The sequence below is a fragment of the Artemia sp. Qi Xiang Cuo genome, chromosome 8, assembly GCF_049724085.1.
Source record: "Artemia sp. Qi Xiang Cuo chromosome 8, ASM4972408v1, whole genome shotgun sequence".
In the NCBI taxonomy this organism is placed as follows: Eukaryota; Metazoa; Arthropoda; class Branchiopoda; order Anostraca; family Artemiidae; genus Artemia; species Artemia sp. Qi Xiang Cuo.
This window is the reverse complement of record NC_142801.1, coordinates 19,156,466-19,172,598: the sequence shown is the minus strand read 5'-3', so window position 1 is coordinate 19,172,598 and position 16,133 is coordinate 19,156,466. Positions and strand designations below refer to the sequence as shown.

At 34.9% G+C, this 16,133-nt stretch overlaps 1 protein-coding gene across 3 annotated transcripts in view; it reads right to left on the bottom strand.

The window, feature by feature from the left end:
* Nost (Nostrin) overlaps window positions 1-16,133 on the bottom strand; it is a 123,530-nt gene that overhangs the window by 65,784 nt on the left and 41,613 nt on the right. For all 3 annotated transcript variants that reach the window (XR_016142113.1, XR_016142112.1, XM_089093271.1), the window contains exons 3-4: window positions 7,627-7,715; window positions 2,799-2,934 (exon numbers count right to left, since the gene is read on the bottom strand). Coding sequence is in view for 1 of the 3 variants with exons in the window: in XM_089093271.1 (XP_088949397.1) it covers window positions 2,799-2,934; window positions 7,627-7,715 (225 nt within the window). In the remaining 2 variants the exon portion in view is untranslated. The remainder of the gene's footprint in view (window positions 1-2,798; window positions 2,935-7,626; window positions 7,716-16,133) is intronic.

Here is a 16,133-nt window from a genome sequence, read left to right as displayed (position 1 = left end):
CATATTTAAAAAAAAACTAGTATGTGAGAAAAAATTGTCATTTTAAGAAGATTCAAGAATGATAACTATTATCTCGATTAGTCTTGATAGTAAAATGTAATTTCGAAGACAAATTTATGGAAATTTCGGAAAATAGCCTGAAACCTCTAAAAAATAGCCTGGGATTAAAAAAAGTAGACCATTGGATCGCTGTGGCCGAAAAAACTCTATTCAGGAAGATAACAGTCATCTGGATTGAATTTGCACTGGTAAAAATGTGCGAATCGTATTCTTTTCCGAAGTGGGTTTCGCTTCGACCACCGGGTTTCACGTCGTTCCATGAGAAGAGCGGTCAACCACGGTGGATATTTGATTCACTACTGTTTCAGATAAAGGCTAAAAGATTGTATCCTACCGTGAAATGGGGTTTAAATAAACAAAACCTTTTCATTTACACACTGGTATAACATACTATTTTAGGGCCCATAACTCCACTCACAGCCTTGTGCTGGAGGGGGATTTAGGACTAAGTAGGTTAAGAAAAGATAGGTTAATAAGAATGGTAAAGTTTTGGATAAAAATTTTAAGAAGTAAAAATAGGCTAGCGAAAGAAGTGTATTTTAGTTTGTTGGAGGATAAGATAGAGGAAGGGTGGCCACATGAAAGTAAGAACATTTTAGATGAAGCAGGATATTCGTATTTTTGAAATGAAGGTCAGGGATCCAATTCGGATACAGCGGTTGATAAGGTAAAAGAAAGGTTAAATGAGCAAGGAATACAGCAGTGGCAGGCTCGGAAGGAGGCCTCGGGATCTATGAGTCTGTATGGTACGGTGAAGGACACGTGGGGGGAAGAACTTTATTTTAAGTTGGGATTGAAAGGGGAAGAAACAAAATGAATTTGAATTCAAGGGGAGGGCTGGTTGATATTGGGGAAAGGGAGAAAAAATGTAGGGGTCATAGTGTTAACCCAGTCCCTTGTCCGATGTGTGGGGAAGATGATGAGAGTATTTTTCATTTTTTGGGGAATAGCAAGGAATTAGCGGATCTGAGAAATGAGTGTTTTTTGTTAGTGTTGGCAGATAGAAGGTGGGTGGAAGGGATTGTAGGATTACGAGTTAAAATGATATTAAGGATACATCGATACATCGTGAAAGATGTATCTCTTTGTAAATATTTTCGAGAAGATTCATATATAAGTACGTTTTTTATTTTTTATTTATTTGTGTTTTTTGTTGGTTTTGTTATGTATATGTTCGGTTGTTTTTCCTACGGCCGATGGCTTTTTTTGGAAGTACATACACACATTCATACATACATTATATTTGTGTTATTTTAAAATTGGTATTCAGTGAATTTTTTTATTCCCCCCCCCAAAAAAAAAGGAAAACGTAGAAGAGTTAGAGCCTCGGCAATTTAACATGGGACGATAGGGATTAAAACAACTAGCAACACTGACAGTGTATTGTCGACCGATTTCGATAAAAAAAAAGCAGGAAATATCAAAGAGAATTCATGTTATTGATCAACAACATTTTAGAACTAAAGCTGAGATTTCTCTGAAAATAACGATTAATCAACAATTTTTGTTTTTAAGCCAGAATCTAGCCTGCATATATTAGGCCTAGATTAGTTTGACCTACTAGTGGCACAGCTCTAACTTGTTTACCCTTCCCTGCATTAAATACCAGGAAAGACAAGTATTCAGCAGTTTTGGGTCAAACAAAGTCACCTAATATTAGATGGCATTGAAGATTTTTCTTATCGACATTAGGACAAGTTCCACTCTTATAAGTTGCTCATAATGTTTGAGTGTCCACGAATTGGTGGTCTTACCTACTCCTAGATACAGCTAGCTATCCATTGGAATCAGTGGCGTCAATTGGGGGTGCATGGGAAGGCCTGCACCCCCGAGAATTTTACCCCCCCCCCTCTCCGCCTAGATTTATAAAAATAACTTTTTGGTGTATTTTCTTTGAAACTGCCTTTTTTATTTTCATTAGATAAGTTGGAAAAAAGACAAATTCCCCCCCCCCCACCCCTTCAGCCCTAAATATTGAAAAATACATTTTACCCTCCCTCTCAAACCTTTGTGAATTGACACTGATTAGAAACCTTGACGCTTAATTTTAAAAATAATTTTATGTGATGTTTTTCATCATTTGATATTCCCCATAAGAGAATATGGGGGCGTACTAAAGCATTTTTTAGCACTTCCTTATTTCTATGATGTCAACATGAAAAGAACAATTAAAAGGTTTATTATACATTTTCAACGAATGAACTTTATATTAAAACAATTGATTTTTTTTTTCAGATAGCCGTAAATAAGCGCTTTATTGTAGCGTCAATTGGGGGTGCAGGGGGAGGTCTGTGCCCCCAAGAGTTTATCCCCCTCATCCTAGATTTTAAATTTTTTTTTTTTTTTTTATATTTTCCTTAAAATTGCCTTTGTTTTGTGAAAAGAACAATTAAACAATTAAATGACAAGAACAATCATAAAGTTTATTATACATTTTGCAACGAATGAAATTTATATTAAAATAATTGATTTTTTCAGATAGATTTTTTTCAGAACAATTAATTTTTTACAGATTTGCCAAAGGGAAAATCTGGCAGGGCCCAAAGGAAAAGTCTGGTAGAGGCTAAAGGGAAAAAATTGTCCCAGTTACTCAGCAACAAACTTTAGCAGCCTCTTCAGGAGGCTATAACGGAATCAAAATTCACCCTGGATCTATGGATGCTAGAGGAGGCTCTTCATAAGGTTAAAACAGAACCGAAAATCACCCTGAATCAATCTATAAAATCACCCTGGCATACCTGTACAAGTTTCGGGCCCAAATTTTTGACAACAGACAAATATTGTGATGCTACATCTCTCATTTGAGTCAGTCGCTCTTCTTCCATGGCTTGAAAGCATCTACTACCCCTATTAGTAGCAGCTTCCCAATCTAACCTGAAAAATAAAAAAAAAACATCAGTATACAAATAATCTTTTCGGTTAAACATTTTCTATTATCTTGTCCCAGATCATAGGCAGCGCTAGCGCTGCCTAAGTAAAGAGTTATTGTGAAGCGTCTAGTCGTTCTCTCACTCCCTTGCAGGCTATTTAATAAAACAAAAAGTAGAATCAACAATTCTAAGTTTTGCTATTTATACTTTTAGAAGATACTTGACTTGACTCTTCCATTACAATTTCTCTTATCTCAGCGGCAGATTAAGCGAGATTTTAGATGTACTTTCTATACATTTTTTTAGATTTTTTTCCATAGATATATAATTTAGACACTTATAAAGTAATCTATATTTAGGTGCGTTTCATATATTTGAAAATATACATTTAGGTATATTTTCCAGACATATTAAATATATTTTTTAGATCTATTCTCATATTTTATATTCTAATTTTAGAAATATTTTTAGATATATATTTTGTTTTTTTAGACATTTTTTTACAGATATATTTTGTATATACGCATATATTAATATATACTTAGGTATATTTTATACACTTGGAAATACAGCCTATATTTAGGTATATTTTTTACATATGCTTTAGATACATTAAATATCTTTTCCTATATATTTTCATACTTTATATTCATTAGATATTTATATATTCATGTTTATTTAATTATATTTTATATACTTGAAAATGGACTATACATTTTAGTATATTTCTTAGATATATTTTAGATACATTAGATGTATTTTTTAGGTATATTTTTATGTTTTAATTTTTTCATTTTAATATTTTATATTCTTATTTTAGATATATTTATAGATATATTTTAGATATTCTAATCTTCATCCTTTTCAATTGCAGGTTGATTTTGCGAGGCGAGTACAATTTGCAATTTAATTCATTTTAGGCATACGGGCATACCATAACATCATATGGAGCAGAATCAAACCCCTTTTCTCATAAGAAAGCATTGCCATTTGTATTGTTTGATGTTGGTGCCTGGACCAATACAGGTTTTGAAGATTGCTCACCGTACATGAATAATTAAAACGAAATTTGTATATTAATTTTACCTTTTTTTAAACTAATAACGTAACCCAGGTTTGATTTTTGTTCCAGTTGTTTAAGAATGACTCCTGAATCACAAGGCTGTTTAATTAAAATAATAACCTGTTTTAAAAGTTAAAAAAAAGTTTAGCGTAAGAGTGAGCTATTGAGGAGAGGCAACCCCCCTAACAGCCCCTTTCATATACGTAATATTTTCTGTTCGTTTTAAGTTTTAATGTTGCTCATTTCTTTCACTATGGGAAAAACTTGTTTTTTTTATTTAATTTCTGATCGTTTTTTAAATAATGCTGGGAAATCTGACACCCCCTTCATGGAAAATTCCCTTCCCCCGTGAATAATTCCCCCATGAAATTCTCTGCTGGGAAGAAAGATCCTCCCATGTAATCTTCTCCCCCCCGACCCTCCCCCACAAGAAGAAATGCCCCTTAAAACGTCTGTATACTTCCAAATAACCAATGCTGTATGTAAACAATGGGCAAAGTTCACAACTTACAGCCCTTCTCCCGGGTACTGTGGGGACCAAGTCATCCTCAAAGACATAGTTATTAGATTTTTCGACTATGCTGAACAAAATAGCCAACTAAAATTTTTGACAAGGTGACTTAGGGAAAAAATGAGCGTGGGAGGGGGCTAGCTGCCCTCCATTTTTTGTCACTTAAAAAGGGCACTAGAACTTTTAATTTCCGTTCAAATGAGACCTCTCCCGATATACTAGGACCACTGGATCGATACGATTACTTCTGAAAAACAAAACATTTGATGCTCGTAACCTTTGATGGGTAAAACTAAGCTTAATGAAATTTATATATTTGAAATCAGTATAAGAAGGGGATTCTTTTGATATATCTATTGGTATCAAAATTCCGTTTTTTAGAGTTCTGGTTACTATTGAGCCGGGTCGCTCCTTACAGTTCGTTACCACGAACTGTTTGATTATGTTGAATAAAGAGGAAGTTGCTCCAATAGCAAGTTCTGACCATTCAAAAAGATAATGAACAGTGACGAAAACCACACTGCCTTTCCATAACAAACAAACACAACTTAGAAACAACAAGGAAATTTTCTCAAAACATTGAAATTAAATTCAGTGAATATTTCGGTCCTATGTCCAAGGGTCACCACAAATGTATATATATATATATATATATATATATATATATATATATATATATATATATATATATATATATATATATATATATATATATATATATATATATATATATATATATATATATATATATATATATATATATATATATATATATATATGTATATATATATGTATATATTTTTGTGTTTTGCTGAAGGCGGCCCTTGGACATAGGGCCGAAATATTCACTGAATTTAATTCCATTGTCTTGAGAAAATTTCCCTATTGTTTCTAAGTTGTATTTGTTTGTCAAAAAGACATTGTCGTAATTGGACAGGGAGCAGTGAATCCTTAACAAAATAACTACAATTTAAAATAAAACACGTGACGGTATAAGTAGATCAAAACAATCTGGAATTATTCCCCAACAAATAGGCAGCGATCTGTAACCTTTTTATTTAGAGTTTTTCAGATTCTTAGAATAAATTATACCCATTGTTTAAATCAAAAGTATTGCGAACACTATTACATACACGTTTATTTTATAAGAAACACTTTAATGAGAAAACCAGTTGCCGATTTCATACCATATTTTTAGCTCCTCATGTTGTTCTTTTCTAAATCTTTTCTAAAGGACATTTTTGACCGTTTCTAAACGAAAAGAAATTCATTCGCTTGTTCTTTTTTAACTTTTTTTGTATTCCATATTGATTCAGAGCATGTACATACCCAGATATTATTCAGTCTTTGAAATTTATCAGAAAATCAATGCCGAAGCAGTTAGATTTAGAGGTGGAACCGTTCCAGTAGTTGATTATTCGCTGAAATTTCTTTCACTAATGTGAGATCTTTTGGGTTGCAATGGTCGTTATTGCCTATGTGTTGACACGTCTGTGTTTTTTTTTTGTGTGTATACGAAGTTTCTTTTTTGTGTGTCTTTCTTCAAACTCTTCTTGCCATATTTTATATGCACACGAACCTTGAATAAATAATTATTACGATTGTTATCATGGTAGTGGTCAGGCTAAAATTCTAGTTTAGGGGCTCTTTGCTATCTTAGAAAGTATTTGAGCTAGGGGAATGAAATTTTTAGGAATGCATCCAGAGTGCTAAACATTTCCCGTGGACGTATAATGAAGCACCTAATTCCACTCATTCTCCCTCCAAAAGTCAATGACCTTTGATGACCTTTTTTTGATAATTTTGTCCTGTTTTTGTTTATTGACCCTGAAATTCAAATTTGGCCCCTTGGGGTTTGTAATAGCGGTTGCTTGAAATAAATGTCAATGTAAGTTATATATATATATATATATATATATATATATATATATATATATATATATATATATATATATATATATATATATATATATGTAAGTTATATATATAGGGCCTATATATATATATGTATATATATATAAGCTATATATATCCCCTCAAACCGCTTAAACCCCAAACCACATATAAGAAAATCACTTTTTTGTATTGTTAGCACTGTTTCTCCGCTGCTAGCAGGACACTGGAACGTCATAGAGAGCTATTTAAGGGCTCATTCAAGGAAAAATCTAAGGGAAATAGAACGTCCTGAGAGGGTGTAAAGAGTGAATTTTTCAACAGACTGGGACGGAGGAGGAGCGCGCCTAGCTTTGTTTTGTTTTACTTGGCAGCCTGGGTTTCGCAAAACAGTAATTTGATTTATTTTTAGCACTTTGCAAAATGTACTCCCTTATAAGTTTAAAGTATGTTTCCAGTTATCTTGGCAATAACCATCTTTTCAACAACCATCTGGAGCAGTGGTTCCCAACCAATTTTGGGCCATGACGGATTACTTAAACTAGAAGCTATTCTGAAAACCAATAGGTAGAAATTTTCTTAATGGAAATGAATTCAAATTTTGTTAAGCAGCATTTAATTTTATGACATAAATTAGATTAGCACTCATCTTTTTTCTATTTAATATAAATAGGCTTTGATTTGCTTAGGGTCGAAGACAGGGACTAATTCGGGTTCAACCCCTTGATGCTTCAAACTTCCTTGAGTTTCTGTGCACTTCGTAATGAAATTATCTAGCTTTTTTGTACAGTTCTCCCTTCCCAGGAAAAGAATTTCATTTATGATTTCCAATTTAGTTTTCCACCTAAGCATTTTTGTAATCCTCATGCCCCGTGGTGCTGCTCAAATCTTGTAATCCATCCTCTAGGCATATTTTGTACTATTGAAAAATTATTGTTTGTATGCAACACTCTTAATAAAATGCATAACATCATTGCAATGCTATCATTTATCAATTATGCAGATGAGTGTGGCGTCATTTACATGATTTTTTTTTCAAAATTAAGGCTCTAGAATATTGTCAGCCGATCTAGATCAGCTGACAATACTCTATAGGGATCTAGAGGAATGTTTTCTTCCTTGATTGGAATTTATTCCTTTTTTGTAATGCAGCATTTCTCTTTTTTCTTCTTTTTTTTGGCAAAGTTGAATGCTCAATTTACCCATAATAACGAAACTTTTCCACTTACCTAGCACGTTCAGCACGGACGCAATAGGCATAATATTCTACATCTGCTTTCCGCAATGCTTCTTCGCTTTTCCGTCGTTTCAGGCCAAGCTATAAAAATCACAATCACAATGCTAAAATGCACTAATCACAATGCTAAATCACTATCACATTGCTAATGAAGACATCACAATGCTAAATCAAAATCACAATGCTAAAATGAAGACACCCAGAATTGAGAAAAACAGTTAAAGTTTGAATAGACAGTTGAATAGACACTGCGCTACAATGACTACCATAATACAAATTGCAGTGTCGGACACGATAATTCACCATACTCACTATTTGTTAAAATGGTTTTAACAATTGTTGTTCGTTTAATGGTTTAACTCTAAAATGGTTTAATGGTTTTAGCGGAAGTGTATTGGAAGACAGAATCCAAAATTAACTAACTTACTAATTCAATAGCCAGAAAATATGAATAATATAAACGAAAGGGACGGCCAATTATTTGTGTTGAGGGGTCTCTATTTTCAGTCAGCACGAAAAAAATTAAGACGACCTTCGGAAGGGGGGGGGGGGGAGGTTGTACCTAAGACCTTCGCAGGATTGTACTCAAATTCTAAAAAGTCCCCCCCCTCTATTAAGTTCTGTATATTCAATCGATTGGTTCAAACTGTTTGTCTTTGTTTCTTATTTATAACAAGATTTAATAAAAGAATAAGAGGCTAGTTCTTTTCAAAATATTTTTTTCCAAAAAACAAAAACCGGTTAGTTCCAAAAACAAGGCAGTTTTTTTTCCCAAAATTGCACTACTATGGCTACAGTAGTTTACAGGGTGGTATGGAACATTATTTGTTAAAATTATTTTTATAAATCACCGAATTAAATTCAGTACGTTCGATCAATAGGTTCAATCTGGCTTTTATTTATATCTTATTTACTCAAAGAATTATAACTTCGTATTTGCCAAAATGCATTTAATTCCCTTTTTGTAAATGCCGAAATAGTTGGAACCTGAAGCTTTTAGTAAAGGCATTTATCTTCTATCTAGAAGGCTAGGTAAGCCTTCACTGCACACGTAGGTCTTCGTTAGTAAGAATTGAAAAATCAAAAACAATTCTTTGAATTTTCCATTTCTTAAAAAGCGGTCAGAAGGTTTTTATTAAGAGTTATTAAAAACAAACAATTGGAACAATAAATAATAATTACACATAGTGGCACAGATTATTTTGGGGTTTCATATAAATTCATATATAATTATTTCACTTTGAATTTTTGAGCAATCACTAAGAGTATTAAGGGATTTATTTTTTGAAAACTAATATAAAGAAGTCAAACAACACAAATTTGTATTGGCCTAATACATTTAATTCCTTTTTAAATTCATTGTACCTTTGTAATGAGTTCGAACACTTTTAGAATCTTAGTTGGTTTTAAATAAAGTTTTAAGTTAGTATTCTTTCCAAAATGTGCTAAAATTCCTTTTCTCAAACGCGGAACCAATAGGAATTTGAAGTTTTGATATCAATATTTTGTTGCTCTTACCTTGAAGGCCAGATAAAAACCTTCATTGTATCTGTAAAAAGGAAAAGGTAAAGGATATGGTACTAGACCCCTTAAATTCCAAACCGGCAGTGTTGATCTCTGTTACAACGCTCTTCAGCCAGGAAGTACAATGAGGGGGAGAGGGGGCAGCCATTCGGTGGTTTCGCCCACCCTTCCTGCTTACCTTCCCCAGATATATCTAGGCACTCATTTAGAGCTGGATCAACTCTGGCTGAGCTTACAGAGTTACGCCACTGACCCCAGTCCCAAACCAAATAGCCAGCCACACCAGTAATACCCCCCCCCTCCCCTTCAGACAAAGGATTTCAAATCCAGCGCGTCAACCACTCGGCTAGGACGACACATTGTACCTGTTTCTTAACAACAATGAAAAAACCTGAAACATTTTCCGCTTTTTGGTTATCTTGAAATAATTATTTTGTGCAACATAGCGCCTTTTGAATTCCCGCAGACAACCAGCCTGTCAGTAGACTGGAGATACTTTTCTAGACGACTTTTCACTTGCTGACTCTGATGCGGACCCCCCCCCCCCCCACCCAGCTTCGAGGGTTGTAAAACAAACATCAGTCCAAGAGAGAAAAAAATTTCGCACGCGAAAGTGTAAAAAAACGGGTTTGAAACATTTTAATATTAAAACAATAAGGTGAAAAAAATAACTATCTCAGAGGTATTTCAGAAGATTTCATTCTGACAAAAAGATCGGATGCTACAAAAAAAGACAACAGACACAAAAGACAATCCTCCTTATAATTATTAAATAAATAAAAAACAAGTTTTTTTTAACTGGAAGTAAGGAGACACATTGAAACTTAAAACGAACAAAAATTATTCCACATATGAAAGGGGCGGTCCCCTCCTAAACACCTCGCTCTTTACTCTAAAGTTTTTATTGTTTTAAAAAGTAGAGTTGTGTCAAAGAGTCAAACTTTAGCGTAAAGAGTGAGTCGTTGAGCGTTAATTTCTGAGCGTTTTTCAACTAATGGAGGTTCGAATTTAGGCTCACCCTACATGAAATCTTTACGCTAAAGCTGTTAGCACTTTTAAAAAAGCTTCCTATTACACTTAAACCCCCCGTGTCTATGTTGCCGTTCTTGAAATATTGAGACGAACATTCAAACTTTAGTGTAAAGAGCATGGTATTAAGGAGGGACCAACCCTTCATATATGAAATAATTTCTATTCATTTTTCAAATAATGCCGGTAAATCTGGTTCACCCTCTATGAAACATACCCCTCCCCCTCACGGAAAACTCCTCCGTTTAAATTTCATTCAACTTAAAGTGAATCCCCCCCCCGGCAAATTCCCTACAGACCGTTCCATCATCGCTGAGAATCCCCCTTCCCGTTAAAATTGCTTGCGGACGATTCAACCAGAAAATTCTCCTTTGCATTCTTTGATTTGAATAAGACTTGAATCTCTAATCGGTTTCTCGATCACTCCAGAAGTGCTGGAAATTATTTCTCGGAAATCAAAACACGCGGAAAAGAGGCCCTGGGTAATTCCCCTGGAACATCTCCACATGAAAAATTTGGCAAAGAGAATGTAAAACAATTAAAAGGAATTTCGTATAGTAATTCTGTCAAATCCCCCAGTGTAACACTTCCCCTGAAATATTCAACCTCCCCCAGAGATTTTTCTCCCCAAGGAAGATTCTCCCTATAGAAATCAACCCCAAACACAACCCGCCCTCAAAAAAAAAAAAAAAAAAAAAAAAAATGTCTGTATACTTCCGAATAACAAATTCTATACGTAAACAATGGATGAATTCCATAACTTACAGGCCTGTACTCACGGACTGTGGGGGTCATTTTACCTCTAAAGACATAATTATTTAATTTCTCAACTATATTGAACAAAATGGCTATCTCACAATTTTGATCAGGTATCTTTGGGAAAAAAGGGCGTGGGACGGGGGGCCAGTTGCCCTCCAATTTTTTTGGTCACTAAAAAGGCCGCTAAAACTTTTAATTTGCGTTCGAATGCACCCTCTCTTGATCTTCTAGGACCATTATTTCGATACAATCGTCCCTGGGAAAAAAAAAACAAATAAACACCCATCCGTGATCTGTCTTCTGGCAAAAATAGCAAAATTCCACATTTTTGCAGATAGGGGACTGAAACTTCCACAATAGGGTTCTCTGGTACGCTGAATCTGATGGTGTGATTTTCATTAAGATTCGTGTAATTTTAGGGGATGTCCCCTCACCCTATTTCAAAAATCAGACAAATATTCTCAGGCTCGTAACTTTTGATAGATAACACTAAATTTGATTGATCTTATATATTCGGGATCAGCATAATAAACTGATTCTGTTGATGTATCCATTGGTATGAAAATTTCGTTTTTTACAGTTTCGGTTACTATTGAGCCGGGTCGCTCCTTACTTACAGTTCGTTACCACGAACTGTATCCGTCTCCCGAAACTGGGCGGGACTAAGATTAGAAACAAAACAAAAATATGATGAAGTACCCTAGTAATAGCGTTTTCTCAGGAACCACCATGGCTTCCATACGCCTGTTCGCCACTCTTAATTCAAACTTCAAATAGAACTTTTTGATAATGTATTGAATAACCCTTGAAAAAAAACAAGAATTATTTGAACTAGTTTATTCTTAAGCTTAACTTATTGCAATACTTATTTTCATTTCCTCTGGTTATATCCTCAAAGCCAAAAAGACGACACATATGAAGCAACTTCAAGAAAACTGTCACGCATAATAGGCAACAGGTGCCTTACAATAAAAGCGCGTCTTGACAACCTAGATTTTTCTTCTACAATTCCCAAGGAGTATGAGAAACTGGCAAGGGTCGAATCCATAGGCGCCCATAAGGGGGGGGGGGCAGGGGGCCCCCCCCCCCCTGGCTGAATGATGCTGCCTTAGCTTTATATTTTTGTTCTGAGATTTCTATTATATAGCATTAAAAGTGCCAATTAGACCAGGTTTGCCACCCCCCTGAAATTCAGCTTATGGGCGCCCATGGTCAAATCTTCGGCAATTTAACATGGGAAGATAAGAAGAAAAAAAAATCAGCAACGCCACCGTAACTATAATGCCTTGCGAAGTAGAAATTTTCAAATAATTAGCAATTTGCTCTAGAGAATACAATCAATCAGGGCCGTATCTGGTATTTTGTTCAGGAGAGGGAGTTACAAGAAGAAATTCGAGGGGGAGACAAAAAAAAAGATTAGTAACTATCAAGGTCACTGTGTGCAAAAATATACTTACATGTATTTCTCTTTTTTACTTATGTACGAGCCGGACAAAAAAAAATCAGGGAGGGAGGGGGGGCATCAAACCATGTACCCCCACCTAGATATGGCCACAGTACCAATGAACTATTCTCAAAAAAAATAGTTGAGATTATCAATCTGAAATTTAGTAGAATTAAAGCTTAAATTCCTCTGTAGGTAATAAATTTCTGAATTGATTTTGTCTTCAAGAATTACTTAACTCGAATACAGTCTGCACAAAGTCGGCCTAGGTCAAACAGGGAAAATCTTGGCAGGTAAGTGGACTAGCTAACTTTGATCTGATTGGTGTCAGAATTTGGGGGTTGTTACCCTCCCCTACAAGTACCTGAAGACAAGCCTGCAGCAGTTTTGGGTAAACAGCTATTTAACCTCCTGAGATCTGAGGTCAAACCGGGCTTGCCATCCATCTGGAGCTTTATACGTAGGATTATAAAAGTCATAGAATTACAACGAGTTTTTCCGATGGCACATCCCCTCCCCCTCTTTTTGCTTTGTGTGTCTAGCGCATTTAACATTCAAGCCCACCGACTAAAATACCTGATATTTCTAGAAACTTTGATTTGGATTTATAATAAAGTCGTAGATCAGGTACTTTTCGCTATGTACTCAAGTAGTTGAATTAAAAATGAGGCGTTCAGGAATGGATTTAGACACAAAATGTATCCACGGAAGGTGTTTAAGTAAATAAGAAATACAAATTATGCTAAAATTTCAGAGATCCAGTTTACATATCAAAGGTCATTATGGACTTACTTGGCATGGGGTGATTATACTAGGATCAATATTTAATGTTTTTAATGATCGATTGTTATAGATCCGTATTCATTAAATTATCTACGAATTAAAGTAGTTTATAAAGCAAAAGCATATCCAGGTTCTTTGTTTGGGGAGGGGGTACAACAAAAGCTTTACAAAACGCATCCAAAATCTGTTTCTATACATTTTGTTACTTTTTTACGAGTCGGATAAAAATTCAATGGGGGTTCAACACCGGTACACCCCTCCCCTGGATATGGCCTTGCTATAGTGTATAATAAACTTGCTTAGCATTGATAGTCAGGTATGATATGATCAGGACAGTGTTCCAGATTTTCTGGGCTGGTTATTGACTGCATTCTTTGTTTTATTACAATCCAGGAGTCGGTTGATGGCAAACTAAAAGATTTGGCATTTAGACAATCACAATTTTGCGGTTGCGCCTGTTGCACGACTTAGCAGGTGTTAAATTAGTAATTCATAAAGAAAGTGCTCCTGAAAAGTTAGTAACATTTAATGACGCAATTAAGTGCATGCGCACTACAGCTTTAGGCACTAATGCAAGTTGACATATTCTACAGCACGGCAAAAATAAAAAAAACAAAAAAAAAAACAAATCAATGTATTATATTTCCTAAATATATTTTTTAATTTTCAAGTTGTTTACCAAGCAAAAATTTTAATATTACGCTGGAGGACAGGGTTGAGCAAAAACGGCTAAACTTAGCGTGAGACCAGCACTTTCTGAGTGGAGGGGGGGGGGGTAATATTTCATATACATGTGCTATTCGAAGTAATAAAATGTCATTAGTATTTCTCCCTAGTACGGAGGTATGAAATGTGGCGCTGATTCACAAAAACGTAGGGGTGACGGGGGGAGAGGGGCAAGCATTTTTTTCTAAATAAAGATACAAAGAATTTATTTTTCAAAAGCTAGGGGGAATTTTCACTTTTCCCAATGAAAATACCAAAAAGGTACCCATGCAAAAGCTAGGAGACCTTGCTACACCTCCCCCCAAATTAAATCTCCGATCACGAACGAAGCCTTAGCTGCGACCAAGAATTACATAATCATCAAACAACTAATAGAAAAGCCTGTTGAAGGATTAGCATAAAAAAACGGTACTGTTTTACAAAGCGGTATACACGCGAAAAGTGAAGTTTCGTTAATGCTAATGAAATAAAACAAAATAGGATGAAAATATAATAGTTCAGAAACAAATTTGGGAAACATATTTGCACGTTAGGGGGGGGGGGGTAAATAGTATATATTAAATACGTAACCTAACCTAATCAACCCAAATTAGGTACCTATTAGTCCCCCTAAACCCCAAAAAACTAAAGTTTAGGCTAAATATAGTTCCCGGAGTGAGAAACCCTTTGCAATGCCTATCTTTATACAGCGTCTCGTATAAGTACCAGGTTTTATCCTATCTGAGTTTCAATACAATTGTCGCGCGGTTACCGCTTTGTAAAACAGTACCAAAAAACTTGCAAATTTAGAATCTGAAAATAATTTTGATATCAACTATCCACTACAAAGTAAATCTCTCCTTATAGAGAAAGCCATAATTATTATTGACCCGTAACGCTGAAATGCGCTTAAAATTCTGAGGCAAAACTTGTTTTGATTTTCGAAATATGCTTAAAAACCAAGCATAGTTCATATACATCAGTGGATTGGCATAAAATTTATTTGAGTTTGACAATATGTTCTGTTAAATTTTTACTTATTTTGACATTAGCTTGCTAGATAAAATTTCAGAGACACAACATAAGAATGAGCAAATGAACTGATATTTTATGCATTTCAAGTACCGTTGATTAAGTTGTACCATGAAAATTTTCGGGTTTGTATTAGTGGTTCAATTATACATCGAGTTATCGTTATATAATAAAGGCCATGTCTTCATTGCGTCTAGTTTTAAAGAAGGTGGCCGAAAAAACAGCAGTTCGTTCACCGGATTTGACTTTTCATAAGAAAAATCGGTGCTGGTGCACTATATGGGCCTTTACAAGACAACCAGTCACGAAAAACCTGTTTTTGACGGGTTAATTCAAGACTGCTATTGTGCAATGCAATGCATAGCGTGGTTTTTATTGCGTTACGATATTTAAACCTTTGTTTTTGGGGGCTTAGGGGGGGGGGAGAGGTACCTAGGTGTGGTTATGTATTCAATATACGCGACCCTTCACCCCCATCACCCCCCACCCCTAATGTTCAAATATGTAGCACAAATTTGTTTCTAAACTGCTATATATTCATCCTATTTTATTTTATTTCATTAGCATTAACCAAACTTGACTTTTTAGAAAGGCCCATATAATGCACCAGTACCGAAAAATCAAATGCGATTGATTTGCCTTTTGAGCCTCAAAAGCAGCCAGAAAGAGTAAAAAAGCAATTTCGAATTTGCCACAAAACCACATTGAAGACACGGATTTAGAGAGAAACAAACGAACCAAACGGTTACTAAAATAGTCGAAGTTTTAAAAATAAAGAAAGTGATCCACATTATCATGTACCGCCTTATGTACTGTTGGCAAAAAAAGTTGAGAACCATTTACGTTGATGTGAAAGCGGAGAGAGGAAAGTTACGGGAGTAGAACTTTACTATCTTTAGCTGCATTTTAGCAGCAATTTTTGGAGAGATCTAACAGCTCTGTCGAACAATGTTGACTGCTATTGCAGTTTTAGGTGTAGAATGCTTTTTTATCCATTGGACCTTTATTTGAGGAGAGAAGTATGGAGCAACTTTCCTATTAGCTTCTACCTTGCATAGATATATCAGTATTTTCATATAGGCCTACTAGTTCCGCCAATTGTAGATTTTAAATTGTTTCATAGTATATAAAAAAAACTAATTTTGTGTAAATGAAATTTTTTTTTAAGTGGTGAGGCGACTAAGGATAAGAATGCTTCAGCTGTGAGAGATAACATGAAAACT